This window comes from Haliotis rubra, unplaced genomic scaffold, assembly GCF_003918875.1.
Source record: "Haliotis rubra isolate DU_JTF1 unplaced genomic scaffold, ASM391887v1 Scf51, whole genome shotgun sequence".
NCBI lineage: Eukaryota > Metazoa > Mollusca > Gastropoda > Lepetellida > Haliotidae > Haliotis > Haliotis rubra.
The window spans coordinates 1,595,044-1,618,261 of record NW_025767202.1 but is presented as its reverse complement, the minus strand read 5'-3'; the positions used below and the strand labels follow the sequence as shown (position 1 = coordinate 1,618,261).

The window sequence follows — 23,218 nt, the reverse complement described above, 5'->3', positions numbered from 1 at the left end:
AATATACAATCCCAATCGACGACGATACGATTATCTACATGTGACCATTACGCATATCTGCAGACAATTCAATATCGAAATTGAACAGCAGCCTTGTTACAGCAGTATAACTCTTAATCGTCAAAGTTTCTGAGAAGAAATATGTACAACAAGTTCAACGTTAATTCTACAATTATGACGATACATTCATGTATACAGTCTACAAGCTCACAACTTGCAAGTTGTTTATACCCTTATATATAAGGAAGTCGGAATTATATTCAAAACTGAAATTACTTTCACGACAACCAGGAAAATAACCTACCCAGCATAAAATTACAGAGCGAGATATTTCGTGCGTCGGAGGTTTCGCTGTTACCATTAACCCTCGAAACACGCCACTCGGATAACCGGAAGCTACGGTGAAGACCGACGTTTATGCTAATATCAACGACGACAAGAATTTATTCAAGGTGGGTTTTTCCGCTACACCGGTGACATCACAGCGGGTATTATACAGAATCAAAATGCCTTGTTCTGATTGGACCGCGAGGGACAACGACCTACACAGAGGTCGATCTCTATTCACAGTTCAAGACTTACGTCACAAGTGACAACTATATATCAGTGAACGAGCAAGCCTCATTACAGTCCAGTTAACCTGAACATTCATGATTAGACTGCCTTTCTTCAAGATAGAGACCTCCCCTGTCAAGTTAAGACGAGGGATCGGCAGTCAGGCGATTTTACATAAAGTTCAACGAGGACAGACACACCTGGTTGTGCACCTACATCGTCCAAGGACTTATGAGCTTAATTACCTAGACGAAAGATACAAGTGGATCTAAATCCACAGCGTTTCAGACTACAGCTGAATTTCATCAAGTTTAACTAACACAACTAGATGGTTAGTAAACCTACTAAACTTCTGTTTGGAGAATAAACGGAAATTTCGCCCAACCTGGGGATATGAATATAGTGCTCCAACACCTCACAAGTGAGGTTTATGAACACGCCTGGATGACATACTTGGACCCCATGATACGATGATTCTATCAAGATGGCCAGCAAGAGCACTGTAAATTTATCTCCACCAAACCAAACAGGAGTAAAAAATGCAACAGATTATTTCCTCTATCATCAACTTACGCAGAGAGAAGTCTCATGTACTATATCTCCATTTGGATCAGAACTGTCATACTACTGCGTGCATATGCGGATGGACCTATTCCGACCCTCCATGAGCTTAATACTCATGATATTATAGCTTAACTTCTACAATTGTTCCACACAAATGTGATTGAAATATTGGAGGGTTTATTTCTGGAGATCCGATATGGTGGTTGCAAACCATTATCTGAGAGATATCACCACCGAGGACGCCTCAGGTATACACCAATTGATCCCATGGTCCTCGCGACAACAGCTGACAGTTCCTCGGAGAAGATAAGTCAATCTAACAGATTTTACTTATCTTATAACAATACTAAATAGCTTCATGCTATATATAATTTACTTAAGTTCCTTTTATCATCACAGTACTATGATTATTACATCATACAATATATAAGTTAACAACTCTACAGAGTTTGTTATTATATATATTTACCTTAAGTTATTCATATCTTAAGAGTAATATTATGGTTACATGATAAATGCATCAGCTAACAAACTCTACAGAGTTTTTGGCTATTTTATACATAGCTTAAGTTAATTAAGCTAACAAACTCTACGGAGTTTTACTATTATATAGGTAACTTAAGCTAATTATACCTTAAGCATAGTACTATACTCATATTATTAAAATATATTGGCTAACAAACTCTAAGGAGTTTTGCTATTATATAGGTAGCTTAAGCTTATTCATATCTTAAAGGTCACATAAACCCTAGGGGGTACAAATACATAAATCACTAACTGGCATCGTTATAAATGAAACCCCGTCATTAAAACTACTCATTTCGACCTTTAATTGACTTAAATTGACCTTTTTGACAACAGTGCACAATTCTCACCCGCGAACGAAATTTCAACCAATCAGAGCTACTTCTGTGACGTCATATGAGGAATAGCTTTGAGAGCCGATGCAGAATTCATCTACATTTTAGGGGGTAAATTATCGTGTTTACAGGCTTGTATAAACCTGAAATCGTGACAATTGTTGTGGAAAATGAAAGCTATATGTTCTCACAATCTACTGTCATTTAATTTTGTCTCCTGCTTTGCCTAGTTTCCGAGTTACAACTTGTTGTCATAGACGATTCTGTCAAAATCGATTGGTGTCGTTAGGCCCTATTTGTATAATGACTGATCCAAATTGATCCCATTTCTGTGTTGTTTTACCTCGATATTTAATCATGTCATGTAAAAATCTGTTTGTTTTCTCAAAACAGTGTCGGCCCATAAGTTTTCACATGCAATACAGCAATTAATACTCCCTCTTTGTAACCCGTGTTAGGTGGTACAAACCTACACATGTTATTTGTCATCATTCACTTGATGGTCAGTTAATGAATTTATAACAGGTATAATTAGTGGTAACACACTTAGATTACCCGACAAAGGTTCCCATTTGGCATTTCTTATGTCTGGAGTAAATATTCAACATTATAAACATCGATCAAAGGATTAACCGATAACACGCTGATTGATTAATTACTTTTATCTTACACAGCGGAATTGTCAAAAGGTAGTGTTTATGTATGTAGATTTACTAATGTATACTGATTACACCCTGTCGTGTCGGTGTCTGCGTAAAAACAACGTCCTTCTTTCAAAGGATTAACCGCCAATACATTGATTGATTGCCCATTATTGGCTAACTAAATTACTGTTTTTAAAGAAAGGCGGACATTATGCAATTAGTTGCCAGGTGTGCTATCTTGGGTGACCAATGAGACTATACACCAATACCTGAAAAGATTTATCACTTTTTCAGATATTAAACTGTTAAAAGACACATCATTTGGAACAGTTTTGTGGATATTGATGGATACATTCCTCGAACAAGGTAATGGCCTGATATCGCTCCTATAACTTTAATCTGTTTTAATTTTAATATTTGCATTTTGTTTTTATTCATTTGTCGTGAGCATTCAACAGAATCATTGTTTTCGCCCGTGAAGTGTAATGAGACAGACAATATGCACTAGGGTGTGTGTGCTTAATTATGATTCACATTGGCAAACTATAAAATGTCTAGATACTACAGTTCTGTTATAAATTCACTATAAGTATCAGCAGATCGTCTGCTTTTTATTTAGTTTCAAAATGCATACAAGTGTGATAATAAACTAATTAGGATTATAAGACCAAATATAAAGACGCACATTGACTAGTATCTACATACTGGTGAGTGGACATTAACCATGTGAATGTAGCAAGAAATTTATCGCATAGTATTGTGACTTCGACCCCACCTCGCCCGTGGAAGAAATCGTTATGTTATAAGTTGTGTCATGCAAAATCCGTTTGGTTATGATTCCAATACATATTTAACAACGAAAGTAGAAAGTAGTCTTGATTTTCTAACTTGATGAAAACAAACTATAATCTCATTAATTCTAACAGATTTTTTTTTTTTTAAAATGGCGCTCTGTCGTGAACATCCGCCAGTCTGAGGATAAATGGTATTTAGGTTTGTTTTCACCGAAAGTTAAAATCACAACTATTTTTACTGGTAGTAAAATATGTATTTTATTGATGGCCAATAGGATTTTGCATGACATAGCGTATATCATAACAATTTCTCTCGTGGCAGCAGGTGGGTGTCAATATAATACTACTTACAATATTATTGTTACTGACCACAACCTCACTTCCGAGGAAGAAATCGTTATGTTACAAGTTGTGTCATAGAAAATCTTTATGGTCATCAATCATATGCATATTTTACTACAACTAGTAAGTAGTTTTGATTCTTTAACTTCCGTGAAGCGATCTGAACACAAGTAAGATATCGCTTCAGGCTTCCACAACGCCGCCAAGCACTCACAAACATAACCCATTTAGCACCTAACTGCGGGTCCTGTGGAAATCTGTGCATGGGGACACCATCGCCCGACCCTCTAGAGCAATTGACGACAAAGCAACGATTCGGGCATGTCGCCGTTGATGTCGAGAAATCATCAAAATGATGAGCGTGCTACACATTTTCTATACAACTAACTGAAAATCGTTCCTCATATGACGTCACTGCAGTGCTCTGGCGACAGAGTTACGTAACCTGTCTGTGGTTTCGTTGGCGGGCGAGAGGGAAGCAGGCGACTTTTTGGCCACTTTTAATCGCTCGGTATTAATTAACCACAAGTTTTTAAAGAATAAATTTGGTGTTCCGCATAAGACTAACCACAAATCTTTCATATGTAATGGTTAAAAGAGTAACAAAAAACAAAGTTTAGTGGTTCTTTAAGCTTAGTACTATGTTTATATCATATAAGTAGATTAGCTAACAAACTCTAAAGAGTTTTTTGCTATTTGGCTTAAGTATCATCATATTTCTAAGCAATATGGTTATATTATAACATGTATTAGCTAACAAACTCTACAGAGTTTTAGCTATTATATATGTAACTTAAGCTTATTCATATCTTAAGCGCAGTACTATGTTTATATCATATAGGTATATTAGCTATCAAAACTCTAAAAGAGGGTTTTGCTATTATATATTTCGCTTAAGTTTCATCATATTTTAAGCTTTATAGTTACATTATAACATGTATTAGCTAACAAACTCTACGGAGTTCTTGCTATTATATATGTAGCTTAAGTTTTCCTTCATAAGCTCAATACTAGGTTTATATCATAGCTAACAAACTCTAAAGGGTTGTTTTCGCTATTATACAATTAGCTTAAGTTTTCATCATATCTTAAGCAGTATGGTTACATTATAAAGGTATTAGCTAACAAAACTCGACGGAGTTTTGTTATTATATATATATAGCTTAAGTTTCATCATAACTTAAGCTCAGTACTATAAGCTTAGTACTATGGTTACACTATAAACATATTAGCTAATAAACTCTACAGAGTTTTTTGGCTATTATATATGTAGCTTAAGTTAATAATATCTTAAGCACAATACTATACTCATATTGTAAAATATATTAGCTAACAAACTCTACGGAGTTCTGCTATTATATATGTTGCTTAAGTTCATTATATCTTAAGCACACTACTATACTCATATTGTAAAATATATTAGCTAACAAACTCTACGGAGTTTTGCTATTATATATGTAGCTTAAGTTAATTATATCTTAAGCACACTACTATACTCATATTGTAAAAATATATTAGCTAACAAAACCCTACAGAGTTTTGCTATATATATGTAGCTTAAGTTAATTATATCTTAAGCTCAGTACTATACTAATATTATAAATATATATTAGCTAACAAACTCTACAGAGTTTGGCTATTATATATGTAGCTTAAGTTAATTATAGCTTAAGCACAGTACTATACTCATATTATAAAAATATATTAGCTAACAAACTCTACAGAGTTTGGCTATTATATATGTAGCTTAAGTTAATTATAGCTTAAGCACAGTACTATACTCATATTATAAAAATATATTAGCTAACAAACTCTACAGAGTTTTTGCTATTATATATGTAGCTAAAGCTTATTCATATCTTAAGCTCAGCATTATATCTATATCATATAAGTATATTAACTAACAAACTCTAAAGAGTTTGCTATTATATAATTAGCTTAAGTTTAATCATATCTTAAGCTTAGTACTATGTTATATCTTAAAGTATTTTAGCTAACAAACTCTAAGGAGTTTATACTAGCATATTAACAAGCTTAAGTCTATTAGTCTTAAGCATTGTATTAATGTTATATATACTTTATCATAATAAGTACATGGTAATAACCTTTTATATGGCAGCTGATAAGTTAGCAGCAGGAATTCATCAATTCAGTGCCTTTATGAAGTTCCCATAGGGTTATTACAATCATCACAGTTCAAATCACTAATTATTAAAAATCCAAAGTATTAGATATTCCCACCTCCGCTCCGTGAGGATGCTACAAGCAAGAGCATGAGTCAGGATAAGGAAAAATATGTAATTTTGGAGTAAAATTGATATTTTATACTTATCCTGACTCATGAGGTCAGCCCTCCCATCCTCCCCAAATAACACTTTGGATTTCCCTGTAAATTCAAATGTTGGGCTCAGTATATGAGGAGAGAGTGAGGCACATGGGTAGAGGTGGCGCCCTCGTTCCCGAGCTTGTGGAAAGGAGGTAACTCGTGGTGAATACTAATTAGTGATTTTAAATTGAAGGGAGCTTCAATTAGGGAGATACAAGTGTTCCACTATGTTCGCAAGAAGAAGAAGACAAGCAAAAAGAGCATGAGTCAGGATAAGTATAAAATATCAATTTTACTCCAAAAATTACATTTTACAGATTGTCATCCTAAATATGGCATGAACAGCACACGAACAAATGAACAAACAAACAAAACTACATGAATGAAGAAATGGCAGCTAGTGCTATTGTGTTGGTTTGAAAGTACACTCACTCACTTGCTCGACCGCCCGGCCACCCTCCCACTCACCCACTTAGTTGAATTTTGATAGTCATAAATATGGGTGGTGTTTGACCTTTGCCCAGGGTGCTGATGAACAAAGCAACCTAAGTGCTGAGACTGCTTAAGTCTATGTTACTTATCCTATTTCACATTATACACTTTCTCTTCTTCTTGTGAATCTGGAGTGGAAACAACCTGGAAACAAAGTCTTCAGCTTCTTGTAACACCTCGCCTGCACACACACCAGCTCTGTCTATCGTACTTCCAGGCAGTCATTGTAAGCTCAAAATGTTTGCGTCTTGCGTCAATCACATGACTCTCAACCGTACATCATTCCCTTTCTAATCTTGTCACATAAGACATCCTGTCATAGAGAATTCTTTTTCTCTTACAATATTTTGGGCTTGAATGCAACTTTAATACCTAAGAAGCTTGCAAGTATTATCGGCCTGTGTAAGATGATTCGTCCTGGCTGAAAAGAAAAGTAAGGATGCAGAAGAACTTTTCATCTTTTGACCCTTCGTTCCTCCTGCATCGATAGTAGTGGTGTTTGTAATCAGGAAGAGCGCTGTTCCTCCTGTGATCACTTGGAGGAGGATGATGATGATGATGATGATGATGATGATGATGATGATGATGATGATATTACTGTGTAGTGGAAGGCTAGTGCAAGGAGAACCAAAGACTGTGACTTCAAGCTATGTACAGAAACGTTTGGCCTGTTTTACATAAAAAGACCCAAGAGGATGAGGAAGAACGCCTAGCGAGCTTCCGGTTCACCAATCCCTGACAATGATGATTTTTTTAGGACGCTCTGTCTGACACATACTTATTCTGTCCCACATGGTGGATTCCCACCCAACTAAACATGGTGTTCATATTACTGGGGTGATTCTGGCTCCAAGTCAAGGGAATGATGAATGGGGCAAGATGAATTCTTTGCATAACTTAACAATGACTTCTAAAGACCCACCACAGTAGACTGAACAGGAGTTTTTGGGTGAGATGTTAGAATAGGTTGAAGAGGTTCCATCGTCATATGAACAAGAAAACATTGAATAGTATGAGATAGGATAAGTATTATAAATATACCAAAAAAATGCAACTTGCACATCAAGGCTAGAAAAAGTTCAATATACATTCTTCATGTTAGCAATTAGTCTGTTTCCTAAGGCACCTGCTAAAGGTACCATTACCACCATAACATGCAAGTATTGAACAAGTTTGAAACTAAAGGGGAATAACTCTTCTGGGTATGCTGGTCTGTAGAATAATGTTTTTCCTTTGTTTTCTACCAAGGTGTTTCAAGTGTTAATGTTTCCACTGTTCTTGCAGGTGAATGAATCCAAACTGGTGCTGAAGCTGTGTGACTTTGGCTCTGCTTCTCATGTGTCTGAGAATGACATCACACCCTACCTTGTCAGTCGGTTCTACAGAGCACCGGAGATCAGTGAGTGATATACATCTGTCAGTTGAACGTTTTGTCATCAGAGCGATCCTATACATGAATAATAGTAATCGTGTGCAGTTTTCTGGTTTTCTGGGGCTTGTTCATCTGAGATTTAAGTTAAGGGACCATTCATTTTTCACATGAGTGTTAGGGCAAGAATACCATCACAGACAGAAAATTTTGAAAACTGTTGAAGGCAGTGTGATATCCAGGTGGTTATAGCATTTATTTGTAAATGTTAAGCCATGTTAAACTGGGAGAGCAGAATTTCAAAGAAATTGTCACTGTTGCTGCCAAAGAATACAACCTTGATTCAGTTAATGGTATCAGGAATAGTTCTGTTTGATAGGTTTTCTAATGTACCTCTTTACATGCTGTGATGAGAACTAGTGATTCAAATCAACCAAGATTACTGTTCAAGATTTGTGAGACCAAGCTGCTTTCCTCACCTCTGTGTATCATGTAGCTGCTTCTGTGCTAGGTGGAGCAAGTGGCCCAGTCATCTGCAGAGTTGCCTCCCCTTGTTTGTGGGGTCAAATGTATGTATCCAAATACCTACACTGTCTCCATGGTTTTTTGGGAAAAGTGTGAGATGGATTTACTATTGATTATTTCCAGTCATCGGCATGGGTTACGACCATGCCATCGACATGTGGTCCGTGGGCTGCACCATCTATGAGCTGTACACAGGCAAGATCTTATTCCCTGGCAACTCCAATAATGAGATGCTGAAGTTTGTCATGGACGTGAAAGGTAAAATGCCCAATAAGATGATACGCAAAGGGATGTTTAAGGAACAACACTTCGACAGCAACTACAACTTCTTGTACCATGAGGTGGATAAAGTCACACAGAGGGTGAGTTACTTGTTCTGTGATAATGATTTATAGACATACTGAAATTACACATAACTTTAGCACAATGGGTTAGGGATATAAAAAAATTGCTGTGCAGAGTTACGGCCCCTGGGAATGCCAGAATCCTAAGAATGTGGGTTTGAATCTCAGATTTACGCAGGCTTTTAATCTTGGTTGTTCATGCAGATGGAAAATATCTGGCATGTATATAACTTCAGTTTGTCTTCCCAACTTCAGCTGACACTAGTGTTGGGAATTGGTTAAAATCTCATAATTGATGATTGGTTTGTTACAACCGATCAATCATCGAAATAAATTGGTTAGCATCATTAATGAAATTTGTTAATGCACATAAAAATAAGGAAAAAATGTAGTTCTTTTGGGTTTTTTGGCAAAATTTCACATCTTTAAAGTATGACTATAGTACTGTCAGAAATAGAAAAAAACTGTTTTCAGGCTGTTACTCTGTATCCCTAATATTTACACAATTGCAAATAGCACATGTCGAAATAACCCACTTCGGCCTAACTGGGCGTTCATTGGGATGCGTAATACGATATCCAGAAAAGCATGTTTACTCGTAAAATCGGGCAAAACTTAGAAAAAAACCGAATAGCTGCTGAAAACTATAGATGGCAATTAGGTCGCTCAGCCAGGTATGACGACGGACCGTCGACTCACCTGGCATGAAGGTTGTATCCCATTACCCCTACATCCCAGTACCCCTACATCCCAGTACCACTACAATTAGTTAAAACAACACACGGCATTTACCTGTCTGGCATAATGAACTTACCCATGGGAGCGATTAAAGTGTTGTGTATACAAATTAGAAAGGATTAAGGTGTTCTTGGTTAGAGAAAGTTTGTTAAGATGAAATGAAGTAAATGTTGAAATTGACACTGAGATGAGACAAGTAATTTGAGATGACTTAGCATAGTAAAGTGTTGTGTATACAAATTAGAAAGGATTAAGGTGTTCTTGGTTAGAGAAAGTTTGTTAAGATGAAATGAAGTAAATGTTGAAATTGACACTGAGATGAGACAAGTAATTTGAGATGACTTAGCATAGTAAAGTGTTGTGTATACAAATTAGAAAGGATTAAGGTGTTCTTGGTTAGAGAAAGTTTGTTAAGATGAAATGAAGTAAATGTTGAAATTGACACTGAGATGAGACAAGTAATTTGAGATGACTTAGCATAGTAAAGTGTTGTGTATACAAATTAGAAAGGATTAAGGTGTTCTTGGTTAGAGAAAGTTTGTTAAGATGAAATGAAGTAAATGTTGAAATTGACACTGGGATGAGACAAGTAATTTGAGATGACAAGTAATTTGAGATGACTTAGTATAGTAAAGTGTTGTGTATACAAATTAGAAAGGATTAAGGTGTTCTTGGTCAGAGAACGTTTGTTAAGATGAAATGAAGTAAATGTTGAAATTGACACTGAGGATGAGACAAGTAATTTGAGATGACTTAGCATAGTAAAGTGTTGTGTATACAAATTAGAAAGGATACGTTTGTTAAGATGAAATGAAGTAAATTGACACTGAGAGAAAGGATTACTTAGCATATTAAAGTGTTGTGTATACAAATTAGAAAGGATTAAGGTGTTCTTGGTTAGAGAAAGTTTGTTAAGATGAAATGAAGTAAATGTTGAAATTGACACTGAGATGAGACAAGTAATTTGAGATGACTTAGTATAGTAAAGTGTTGTGTATACAAATTAGAAAGGATTAAGGTGTTCTTGGTTAGAGAACGTTTGTTAAGATGAAATGAAGTAAATGTTGAAATTGACACTGAGATGAGACAAGTAATTTGAGATGACTTAGTATAGTAAAGTGTTGTGTATACAAATTAGAAAGGATTAAGGTGTTCTTGGTCAGAGAACGTTTGTTAAGATGAAATGAAGTAAATGTTGAAATTGACACTGAGATGAGACAAGTAATTTGAGATGACTTAGCATAGTAAAGTGTTGTGTATACAAATTAGAAAGGATTAAGGTGTTCTTGGTTAGAGAAAGTTTGTTAAGATGAAATGAAGTAAATGTTGAAATTGACACTGGGATGAGACAAGTAATTTGAGATGACTTAGTATAGTAAAGTGTTGTGTATACAAATTAGAAAGGAGTAAGGTGTTCTTGGTCAGAGAACGTTTGTTAAGATGAAATGAAGTAAATGTTGAAATTGACACTGAGATGAGACAAGTAATTTGAGATTACTTAGCATAGTAAAGTGTTGTGTATACAAATTAGAAAGGATTAAGGTGTTCTTGGTTAGAGAAAGTTAGTTAAGATGAAATGAAGTAATGTTGAAATTGACACTGAGATGAGACAAGTAATTTGAGATGACTTAGCATAGTAAAGTGTTGTGTATACAAATTAGAAAGGATTAAGGTGTTCTTGGTCAGAGAAAGTTTGTTAAGATGAAATGAAGTAAATGTTGAAATTGACACTGAGATGAGACAAGTAATTTGAGATGACTTAGCATAGTATATAAATGTTGGAAACAAACTAACATGACATCAACATGGCTGGTCCTCGCAATGTTGAGTTTGTTATGTCACGGAGAGGTAGCACCCAAGTCCTATTTGAGGGTTATCTACACACTAAGAATGTCGAGAGACAGTCTTTTCTACACTGGAAGTGTGTCCAGTCAACTTGCAGAAGCAGAGTCACAACAGTCGGAAATGTTTTGAGGAATGTGACGGTGCATAATCATCCGCCAGAGGATAGCCAGAAGGTCCGGTTAAAAAGTTAACATGACCTGCTGCTCATATTCATGTCACGACCAGGAAGATATCTGTGTATTATATTCATGTATTCGTGTAATTCAGTGTTCACGAATGGTGTTTCAAAGTAACAGGACATTGAGTCCAGTAAGTTTCAGATGTCTGTCTGACCCATTGAAAATTCACAGGACCCACAGAATAAAATTAAACACACATTTCAGATTTAACATTTCTTATAATTGGCATTGAAATTATTAACAAACATAAGATTTATTAACAGCAAACAAGTGTCACATGTCACATATAACAAATTCAGTCAAAATCATTGTGAAATATACAGTCAGAAACTGAGACAGGTGGGTTGTAGATTTCTATCGGACCGTTGGCGAATCTGCCGGATTTGTCAGAGGGTCAGACGCTATTCCTGAACACTGGTAATTAAATCCATAAATTAAAACATTAAATCTTGTGTTCATGTGTTTGGGCTAGTCCATTGTCCAGGTAACAGGTAACAGGAAGGGGATTAGCAGTGCATTGGACCGTGAACTTTGTTGTTATAAGCTGTAGGGGTAATGGGATGTAGGGGTAATGGGAGGATACCGGCATGAAATGCACGTGCTTCCTACAGGCACAAGCGGTCATCTCAAAGATATTTTGTGCTTTTTCATGTGTGTTGACTATGTCTCATCTATTGATTAACATCTTACGTGTCTTTCTTTCATATAGTTTCATATAGTTTATGTTGAGATATGTAAAAGAGTATGATACCCGAAAACCATAGAAACGCATCGTAGTATATAGGTGGCATGACCACCCGAAGATCAACAGGACTGGATATTATTTGTAAATTGTTATGACGTGCCAGTATAATTGCTCTAAAGGATTATCTTATCTTAGCTGATATCTCTATCCCCAAGCCCGACCCCAGGTTTTGCTTTTGAGGCGACCCCTCCTATCTGTTTGTTTTTATAGTGACAGTGAGACTGCATGGTAGCTAAATCCTTAATAGTTTCAGCATAAAAGTTATTATTTTTTACGTCAGCTATTGTTTATAATGAATCTACGTCTAATTTCAAATTGAGCATTTAAAAAGTGTCCTTTGTAATACAATATCGTCGCACACTAATTTGCATAAAGCCATGTCTGTTCCAAATAAGTCTTTTTGGACTTAGTAAAAAACCGCATTGCTCATTTCTGCACTAATTTCCCCTCAGTATAAGTCCTTTTTCTCCGTTTCCTATCTCTCTACCACTGAGACTGTAGTTAGGCCGAAACTTAGTTTAACAGATATTTCACACTTTCACATATCAACTACAAAAATTGTAGAGATAAATGAGAGAATACAGTTTTTTTCTATTTCCGACAGTACTAAAGTATGTCAGGAACATAAATTTCTTGGAGTTTTTAAGATAAATTCAATCATGACTTGAAACAAACTTGTAGTGGTTATGAAATGTAACAGACAAAATCAACCTTGTGAAAAATATTGTTTATGAAAACAAGTGTTCCAGAATTGTTTGTGTTTGATTATGAGAAAACATGATCGATTGCTTGGTCGTTTAGTCACTGCGACCAACCTTCGATTATTTCAATTCATCGGACCACCAGTAGCTGGCACGCTTGATGTGTTTGAAATATTTTAAGCCAACCCAAACTACTGACTCAGAATGAACTAAAGCTAATGAGAGTGTTTTGTGGCTTGTAGGAGAAGGTCACTGTGCTGAGCAACATCAATCCCAACAAGGACCTGCTGGCAGAGATGGTTGGATACCAGAGGCTGCCAGACGACCAGCTGCGCAAAGTTGCTCAACTCAAAGACTTGTTGGAACGGACAATAATGCTTGATCCCTCCAAGAGGTTATCAATTAACCAAGAGCTCACCCATCACTTCATTCAAGAAAAACTCTAGACTTCCTGTGGCAACTCAAACCAAAAACATAGACTGACTTTTTTGCAGGAATTTAATCATTGAACCAGCTTTTGTTTTTGAATGTACACATATTATAGGATTGTATTGGTTTTTGTTTTGTTGCAAAGTGTTGGTTAACTATACCCTATGTTTAGTTAAGTAACATTTAAGAATTGGGATTAAATGAAATGGTCAAGGAATATGTCTTCTGCAAGTTCCAAGAAAATCTGAGGTTGAAACAGATATATATTAAGAACATTCTACATGACAGTACCACTTTTTGACAAGTGAATCAAACTGACCCCATGGATATCCCTCTCAACCAGATAGATTAATTTTTTTTGGTGATAAAGCATTTGGAAAAGGTAAATCTCTAAATGGATAAATATTGAACAAGCAGTATTGATGTATACAGGTTTGTTTGTCCATATGAACAGAGAGCCCTTTGTGAATATGGTGTTCTCATTGAATCCACCTTTGTTTCAGATGTTTGCTGTGGATGGTTAGGGTTGTGTTTTGCCACCATTCAGATAAGTGCACATCCAGATAAGTGGATTTCCTTTATCCAGTCAATCTGTCCAGTACAGTCACAATCTGAAGCTTCTCCTTGGCAACATGTTTTCACGTTATTACCATATGCACTGGTCTGTGATGGGGCTGTATTTTCTTCATTTGCATTTTTATAGATTTGACATATTTTGAAGGAGCATGCATGTTTGTCATACAATCAAAGAGCAGTTCATGTAAGGGTATGTTCAAACATGTACAAGTCAAAATATGGACTTATTTACAACCTAACCCTGCTAACATCTTACATCTTGTGAATAGGAAAATGTTGTTGAAAATATTGAAAGCTGCAAGAAATATTTCAGCACTATTTAGTTATCAGCTGAGGCAATAGTTACGTACAGCAAGTATTTCTGACATCTCAAAGTTTAATGAATCATACAAGACCACAAGACTTAATACTGACAACCCAACCGAAAACACATTAAAGTATAGAGAATAACCTAAAGTGGGCTTTGTTTGTAAGGATACCGGTAAACAGATTATTAGCTGAGTGTTTCCGGATTGTAAATAGCGAATATTCAGAATAAACATTGTATTGTGCAATCCTGTGGTGAGCATGATACATGTTTGTTTTTAATTCTAACATTTGATGTTTGCCAGAATTGATGAAACATGTCGTATTAATCCTATCCTTAATCAGATGTAACTTCTCTCAAAAAAAGTAACTCCAGAAACACTCCTATGAATACAGTGTTTTTGAGTGAACTGCCTCATCATGTATAGGTCCATGTCAATAGCTGCCGTGTTTCTCAACCTAAAGATCAGGAAAACACTGTCTATAGTTACTGGTTACGTCAGTAATGTAGTTAGCGAGCAGATTCTGAATATATGTAACTATATTACATTCTCAAATAGTTCCTTTGAGGTGACTGTATTTCAAAATTAGCTGACCGGACACAAAGTGTTTCGGATCATGATATCACATCGATAACACTATTCCTTATATGATGATAGGTCTCTGCTTCACAGAAAGTTCCGAGTTGGGTAGAACACGCTATCATGTATTGTTGAACCATTTCTTTCAGTGGTGTTTACATCGTCCTTTCACATATGTCTGGTAAGATTTTATGGTTTGAGTTTGACATACTATTTCTTTGTTTAACTGCAGAAGCAGTGAAAGTTGCCATAAAGAGGAAATGGTGTGTGCTGACTGTTGTTATCAGCTAGTTCTTTTTTAAAGCATAAATGTCGGACACAGACGTTTCCATTGAATATTGTGTATATTATGTCCTCTTTCTAAGGCTAATGGGATCTTGTTCTCCTGACTATGAAGTTGACATTTTGTTTATTTAATGAATGTGTTTCAAATATAAATCATTGATCAACCCGAAAATCAAACAGTCCATCTTCACTCTCTTTAGTGATTTGTTATTACATGACCACAATTCCATTCTCAATCTCATAAAAACGAGTCTGTTGTTTAATCATGATAATCAACCTGTCTCCCAAGAAAGCCATGATTCGATGAGTCATTGTTATCATTTTATAAAGTAAATAGAACTGTTGACGATTGAGAAGAGCGTGAACAATATTTTGCAGGGGAGGGGGTTTGGGAGGGGGGATAATTTGGCCCTTGTACATATCTTCAGTGGAGATTATCATCTACCATCCAAAGAAACATGAATGTATCCTTAAAGGATTGTGTATTCCCACATGTGTAACTATGGATACGGTAGTAATGTACTGCATGTGATCATGGTAACCATGGCGACTGTATGATTGTTTGTTTCTTTGTACAGGAACTACCATCTCTGGATGCTTTGTCAATTAAAGACTTAAGCTGCTTTCAGAAGTGGTAATAATTTTGTTTTTTATGTTATTATTGATGCTTGACATTTTCTCTGATATTAATGTTGACTTAGAATGAATTGATGCCTTTGCTTAGTACTAAGATGCTTTGCATCCTGTCAGATGTATAAATGGTGGAAGGCAAGTCATACTTGTGTCAGTCTGTGACAAGTTGACAAATCTCACATTTGCAAAGAGGTTTAATATGTTTCATGATGATTTTGTAAATGAAAATCCATCTAAGTTTGTGAAAGGTTTGAATTTGTACTGTGTAATAAATACAATAGACACATGGACTTACCTTTACTCATGTTTTGTAGACTAGGTTCTAATAGACCTTATATGTTTTCAGTTGGTTAACAAGACTAGCCAATAGAAACTTATAAAAGAGAGAGAAAAAAAACACTTTCAACAATTTCGGGCCACAGTAAGTTGAGATAAATCACTGTTGTTCATAAGAAATGGTTACTAATATGTTTTAATAAAAAGAAGCTGATTACCTTTGGACCACTTACCTTGAATATTGGCCAGAATATTTCTTAACCAACTTATAAAAGATATAAGGCTTACAGATTGGAAGTTTGTAGAACTTAATTCTAATTGTTTTGATTTCCTTTCGTTACCACTGCATTGGCGGAGATTGACCCCTGACAGGATGTGTGTCAAGGTCATCAGTCAAGCAATCACAGAACTCGATACAGTTGGGAGCTGAGGGAGTCTTCAGTTTTGAGTAATGATAAGTAGTGCCTGATATTGACTACCGTGAGTGACATTTAAGATGCCTGTTGTCACAACAGGTGATATACTAGTATATATCACTGTATGTGTTTGTAGAATGAAGCGTTCACAGCTTTCTATATTGGGCAGCATTGTACTAGTCATTTGTCAATAGTTTTTGTAATCGCTTCATTTTGAACGTTATATTTAAAACATATTTTGGCATTTATTCAATTTGACAAATATTTGAAGTAGGTTTGTTTATTATGAATTATGTTTTAGATTGTAAATTTGGCATTCAATTTCTTATCTAATACTTTTCCTGTCTCACACTATTGCATGTTTGGGGCGGTGGGGTAGCCTAGTGGTTAAGGCATTGGCTCTTCACGCCAAAGACCCCGGGTTAGACTCCCCACATGAGTATAATATGTGAAGCCCATGTCTGGTGTCCCCTGCCGTGATATTCCTGGAATATTGCTAAAAGCGGCGTAAAACCAGACTCGCACTATTGTATTTTGGTCTCTATTTATTAAACAAAAGTGGACTGCAGGGCTGTACAGGATAAGTACAATTTGACAAATATGAGAATTTGTCAAGTTTACTTATCCTGAATTGCACAAGACTGCAGTGGTGCATCACCCACAGTGGCAACCCTGGGAACGTGGGAAGTGTTTGAGTCGGTTGTTGTGTTTCCGAAACTAGAAACTTGGATCTGAGGTGTTTCCACACCAGGATTGAAGGAATGAAAGCATAGTATGAGATAGGACAAGTATAAAAATAGAAACTTTACAGACAGAATCAGAAAACAGGAATGACTTGATTATAGTCACACAGCTAATAATTACCAGGTGACCAAATACAGGAAACCGTACGGTATTGGAAATAATGGTGAACTGTACTGTCAAAATTGACTTAGTATTCCAACATATTTAACATTGGAGGACATTTTATATTTTGAACGCTTTTGTAATTTCTTTCTTCACACATTTAGTTGTCTGCACCTCCGAATGATGCACATGTATGTACTTGACCAGAGCTACAGATAACTTTTTGGGTCATTGAGTTATGTACTCGCTTGTGTTAATCTCAATTGGGTATCCTAATTTTCCTGTGATTAACCAAATATATTGTACCCACCTCACTCAAACTTAATTGGATATTTTGCCATTTTCCATTACTTGTAAAAATATATTTAAATATATATATATATAGTTGATCTGTAATGAGAGAAACGATAAAAAAAGACTGCAAGTTTCCAAGGTCATGTGCTGAAATAGAACCTCTCAATATTTCTCAGTTATTTTATCCATCTACCGGTATGCAAGCTAAGATTTGACATTTGTGTGTGTACACATGTAAGATCAAATTAATTGAGTACTTACAAAAATTCAAGCGTACTTGTACGCAATAGACTTGATAGGAATTGAGTATTCACATAAATATTTGCGTAATTTACGCAGATACGCAGCTTATCTGTACCTCTGCTTGACAAATAATGAAATACCCGATGAGTCGTTGGTTTCTGAAACACTGTGGTATCTGAGTTGTTGAGACCTCCTAAATGAAGGTATTTCTTGCATTGTTCCAGATAAATGTAGACTTAAGTAGTTGTTCGTGGCTAGTTCATGGGAGGGTCAGCTACAGGGATTTGAACCAAATAGTGTCAAGATGACTGGTCCCAAAATGAACGGTGCTGTCTGTCAATGAAGAGAACCTTTGTGAAATTTAGACTTTGGATGGACGACTGATGACAAGGTTTTTACAAGCTCTATAGTCCTTGTTTCAGATAATACTCCAGCCCTGGGACCTGCTTTTCACTCACCATTTCTCTGAACATGTACTAAACAAAATATTTTCATTTCTAGGTACAATCTGGGAGCAGGAGGCTGAGGATCTCTTTATAAGGTTAACACAAAAAGAATGAGATAGAATACTGGTAATGCTAGGGAGCATGGAACGCATGCAAATACAGTACCCAGTACCAACAGGGTTCCAACATCTGTTTCTTCGGTCTATATACATTAGAACTTTTCAACTTTGTTTCCGATTTTGTAAATAGGGTACAAATTTGTTCTTGGTTCAAAGCATTGTTTTATATATCATCCGAGAGACTGGAATTGTCAGGGAATGCTACTCAGTTGAAAACATTTTAGTTTGACCTGAAGGTTTAGTTGTGGTGCACCAAGTGGATTCGTCCGATTTCTCTTATAGACGCCATGAGGGAAGGTTTTAGAGACCTCATGAAAAGACATTTACAAATATTACTAATAGTGTTGTTAGGAGTTTGATTAAGGTAAACATTTTCAAGGTTATTGCACTACTCCAAGTGTGTGTGTATAGTTGCCTGTAATAGTATAGGCTAATGCCAGTTATATAGTATTAGCCTAGAGATACCGTACCTCAGTTTAGAATCTTTATCCCACTCATACCTTAATGCTGTGCACCAGGCAGGGTAACAACAGCTACCACTATTTAAGATCAATCCTCCCACATTTCTGCCGTGGCAGCGTCTTTGCTCAGTAAACAATTGACAGTGGATATTGGATAATGAATAATTTTCATCTGTGTACTTGAGAGCAAGACCTTATTAATCGTTTTGCAGTTTGTCGTCATGTACAATATTCTTAAAATGGTGATATGTTTGTGAAAGCTGAAACATTAGCCCAGATTGACAAATTTCAAGAGTCTGGAAATGATATGTCGTTCATTAATCAGTGCATATTCCGTGGTATGAAAATGTTTGTAAATTTTATATTTACTGTTATTTGAAACCCACAATCGTTTGGCAGTCTTGGTGCATCACTGGGCCAAATGTTTGGGGTGGCTGTGGATCACATCCAAAAGTTTTGTTTAATGCAAAAAGGTGAAAATGCGTAAGTTGTATGTTGTCAGATGATGGTCAATCCACTTTCCCTCAGTTCTTCAACCAGCTTATTTAGGTCATCTCTGTTTTAATTTCACAGGTAGGCCACTTTTCTTTCTTCGTTACATACAATGATCCTTCCGTCAAGCCGCATCACTGTTGGCCATGCTGGGCATCACGTGATCACAATCAGCCAATGAGCATATGGGTGTCTGTCATGTGACCAGGCAAGGACGTATCAGGTGTCACATGATTTCAGATGAGATGCTTCTTCTTTCCGTATCAACTTCCACCAGCGAGGTGGAGGGGAATCGTGATCAGCCAACACGTGATCAGCCAGCGCTCCAGACCAAAGACGACAATTAAACTGTTGTATATCATTTAGAGTTCTGGTTACTACGTTACGTTAGCAGACAATTCTGACTTTTGTCGGCATGTTAATGACCTGCCAAAAATTGTCATATGAACATCATATCAGCTTGTCTTTACGTAATTTGCAAAATGAATGTTGATATGAATTTCAATAACTGTCATATTTTTGCTGTGAAGAAAAGTGTCTGAAATAAATTTGTTGGTATGGATTGTAACGTTTGTTTTGTCTTCTTGTCCAAGTTGACGACTGATCAAGCAAAGACTAGAGTTCATTAGACATTCACCCGTAAAGATTCGGGTTAGAATTGGTCTTCAGTAACTTTGTTGACCCATGTCATCGTATCCCAAATGCCTAGATCGATGCTGATGATGCTGATCACTGGATTGTCTGGTCCAGACTCGATTATTTACAGACCGCCGCCATATAGCTGGAATGTTGATGAGTGTCGCATTTGAACAACAAACCAACACAATCATGTTCTTCAGGTCTTTAGCTATGAAGCTGTTTTTCACTCACTCACTTGTTTCACAACAGTCTTTAGTGAGGTGCCTCAATAAACTATCAAGATCGAGGTCGATCTGGTGGTAGATTGCATACCCTGCAATATCGATCACTGGATTGTCTGGTCCAGACTGCTGTTGTGCAACTGGAATATTGAAACTGAAGCCTCAAACAAACATCTACAGAGAAACCGACCTTATGTGTGACAATTATTGTGTATTGGGTGCCTCTCACTGGGTGTGGCGGTGCTGTTTTATATTTCTTTCAGACAGTTTAAGGGCGCCTAGTTGTATAAAAAAAATACTGTATAAATATTCACCCCATCAACCACTGGTCTTACCTTGGTAACATTACAATTACAGTTTCAACAGTTTTCCTGTAATGAAGAAACGACACAACCTTTCGCTTATTCAGGAAACATATGTCTTTATTTCCTGTAAATACTAGTACATGTCATACACACCACAAATTAGGATTACACTTTTACAATACACATTCTAGTTCTTGTTTAGGGTTGTGTCCCATCCGAGATTCGAACCCACTCGCACGGCACCTAATCGACAGCACAAGTCGGCCATTTTTCCCACTCAGCCATCGCGGCTTCCACAAAATGGAAGTCTGACAAGTGATCGTCTAGATCACGCACTTTGTGTAACCCTCCCATAAGTGTGAACATTGCACGGTCTCCATGGCTGAAGCTTAGAGTGCACAATGCGCAAAGCAGCGAAAACACGCACACTCAAGTCCAACATGTGGTAATCTTTAGTTATTCAAAATGTAGGCCATCAGTCCATAGTACTCACAACACATTGTATTATTACATAGATATTCAAGTATTCAACACTGTAATATAATATTAGGTACCCATAGCCAGAAAACAACGATATCCACACACTGAAAGGGACCGTTCACGAGTTACGGCTAGGTGTGTGTGTGTGTGTGTGTGTGGAGAGGGAGAGAGAAAGAGAGGGGGAGATGGCGATGATGACTTTAGGGGTAGGTGTGTTTTTTGTTGTTTTATTTGTCATTCACATTGTACATGCTTCTCCATAAAAATCATTATCACCCACACTAGCCATAAATTATGAACGGTCCTTAAAGTATTACATGGTAAGAATACAAAAACACATGCCTAGTTACTGCTGATCTATCCAGTCTTTCCTCATTTCCAAAGCACTTATGTTTACTGTGTATGAAGGAGCGGTGAGGTAGCCAAGCAGTTAAAGTGTTTGCTCATCAGGCCAAAGATCCAGTTCGAATCTCCGCATGGGTACACTGTGTGAAGCCCGTTTCTGGTGTCACCAACCATAATGTTGCTGGAATATTGCTAAAAGCGGCTTAAAACCATACTCATTTACTCACTCACTAATGTGTAAGAGCAATATTTACAATGTCTTTCCCTTTGATTATTTTCCCAATCTTCCTTTCAAGATATTTCTAACATAGTTTCCGTTTACAGCCTTAGAAGAGGCTCAATTGAATAAAGACGTATAATGTGTATCAGATACGTTCCCTTCTAACGAAAATTGTTTGTTATAATTCTAGTTTCATGTAAATATTACTTATGCACAAGTCCTTCAAGTATCTGAATATATCTTTAAAATACACGGGACAGTCGGCCGCTGAACATGTTATCCACAAAGAAAAGAAATCATAGATCAACGGAGGATAAGCAAAATACAAGAACAAACAAACAAACAAAACGTCCAACTTTCATTCAGATGTACTACACAATCACAAGAAACCTGAAAAACCACCCTATTCCTTCAGATTGCTATAGGAAACCCGTCACTGCGTCACAACAACTATAGTACCGTGAACGAACCGGGTGTACTTCTGCTGAGTATATATTGTTATTATATATCATTGAAAAAAAGTAGGGGATATTGGATTTACAATATTGATAAATTCAAATGATGAAGCCAAAGAGGAAACAGATTATGAAGAGAAATTAAGGGAAAATGTGACAATTTATTCCATTTCTTTGGAAATGTTTCATCTGTATGGATATATATTACTTTTTCTCATATGCACAGGCAGTGGCTAGTGGTATGCTAGCAAAATGGAATATCCCCTACTTTTTTTGAATGGTATATCTACTTGAATTTTAAAAGCGATGAATAGTTGTTCAGTTTTAATCTCCGGCTAACTTTCGACAACCGCCAGTTACTAATGAAAGGTGTAAATCCGTCTGGGGAACCATGTAGGTAGCACAGGTAAAGTAAGTCCCCATGGTCCCTTGTAGGGTGTCCTTGGTGGCGTCCTCTAGCCCCACGTTTATGTACAAGTGTCGAATGATCAGTTTTAATGTTCTATAACTAGTTTTAAAACAAATATGTCATATATTGCTAGTTGTTTTTCTGTCTATCGATGACAGATTTTAAGATTATCGTATACCTTTATCAAGTCACAATATGGCTGAAATATTGCTGACGTGACTTTAATCAACTCAATCACTCACTGAGTATATATACTGATCGTTAAAGGTAAGTAAACAACACTAGACTGGCTATGGCAGTTCTAACCCTTCAGATCTCTCAGTGGATAGTTTGTTCAACAAAACTAAATCTTTTGGTTCATGAAATAGATACGCTTACACAAACTAATCTTCTATATCTCTTCTCGTTCTTTCCAACAATACACATGCACAGTGTTTACAACTAGCAAGCAGAGTAACCCTAAAACTGCAAACACAATATTCTGTGGTATAAAGTGTTAATGATCACGTAGTACTGGAAATACTTTTCTATGTACTTTATTTTGTTGTTGTATTAATATTACTACTTCTGAATTCATGCTAGAGACACATTCAGACACACAGGGAAAAGCTTGGCTCAAATCAGGTGAGAAAAGCTATAGATAACAGGTGAGAGAAGCTATAGACAACAGGTGAGAGAAGCTATAGACAACAGGTGAGAGAAGCTATAGACAACAGGT

At 36.4% G+C, this 23,218-nt stretch overlaps 1 protein-coding gene and 1 long non-coding RNA gene across 2 annotated transcripts in view; one reads left to right on the top strand and one right to left on the bottom strand.

The window, feature by feature from the left end:
• The window catches only part of LOC124292158 (serine/threonine-protein kinase PRP4 homolog), a 34,134-nt gene extending 14,140 nt beyond the window's left edge, over positions 1 to 19,994 (top strand). The window contains 4 exon segments of the mRNA XM_046729206.1: positions 7,862 to 7,976; positions 8,595 to 8,833; positions 13,266 to 16,589; positions 18,410 to 19,994. Coding sequence (XP_046585162.1) covers positions 7,862 to 7,976; positions 8,595 to 8,833; positions 13,266 to 13,469 — 558 coding nt within the window. The 3' untranslated portion in view covers positions 13,470 to 16,589; positions 18,410 to 19,994.
• Positions 17,523 to 18,137, bottom strand: LOC124292164. The gene is made up of 2 exons (XR_006902380.1): positions 18,035 to 18,137; positions 17,523 to 17,580 (listed from the first exon to the last, which is right to left on the bottom strand). It is a non-coding gene; the product is annotated as an uncharacterized LOC124292164 (long non-coding RNA).
• Positions 19,995 to 23,218: the final 3,224 nt, after the last annotated feature.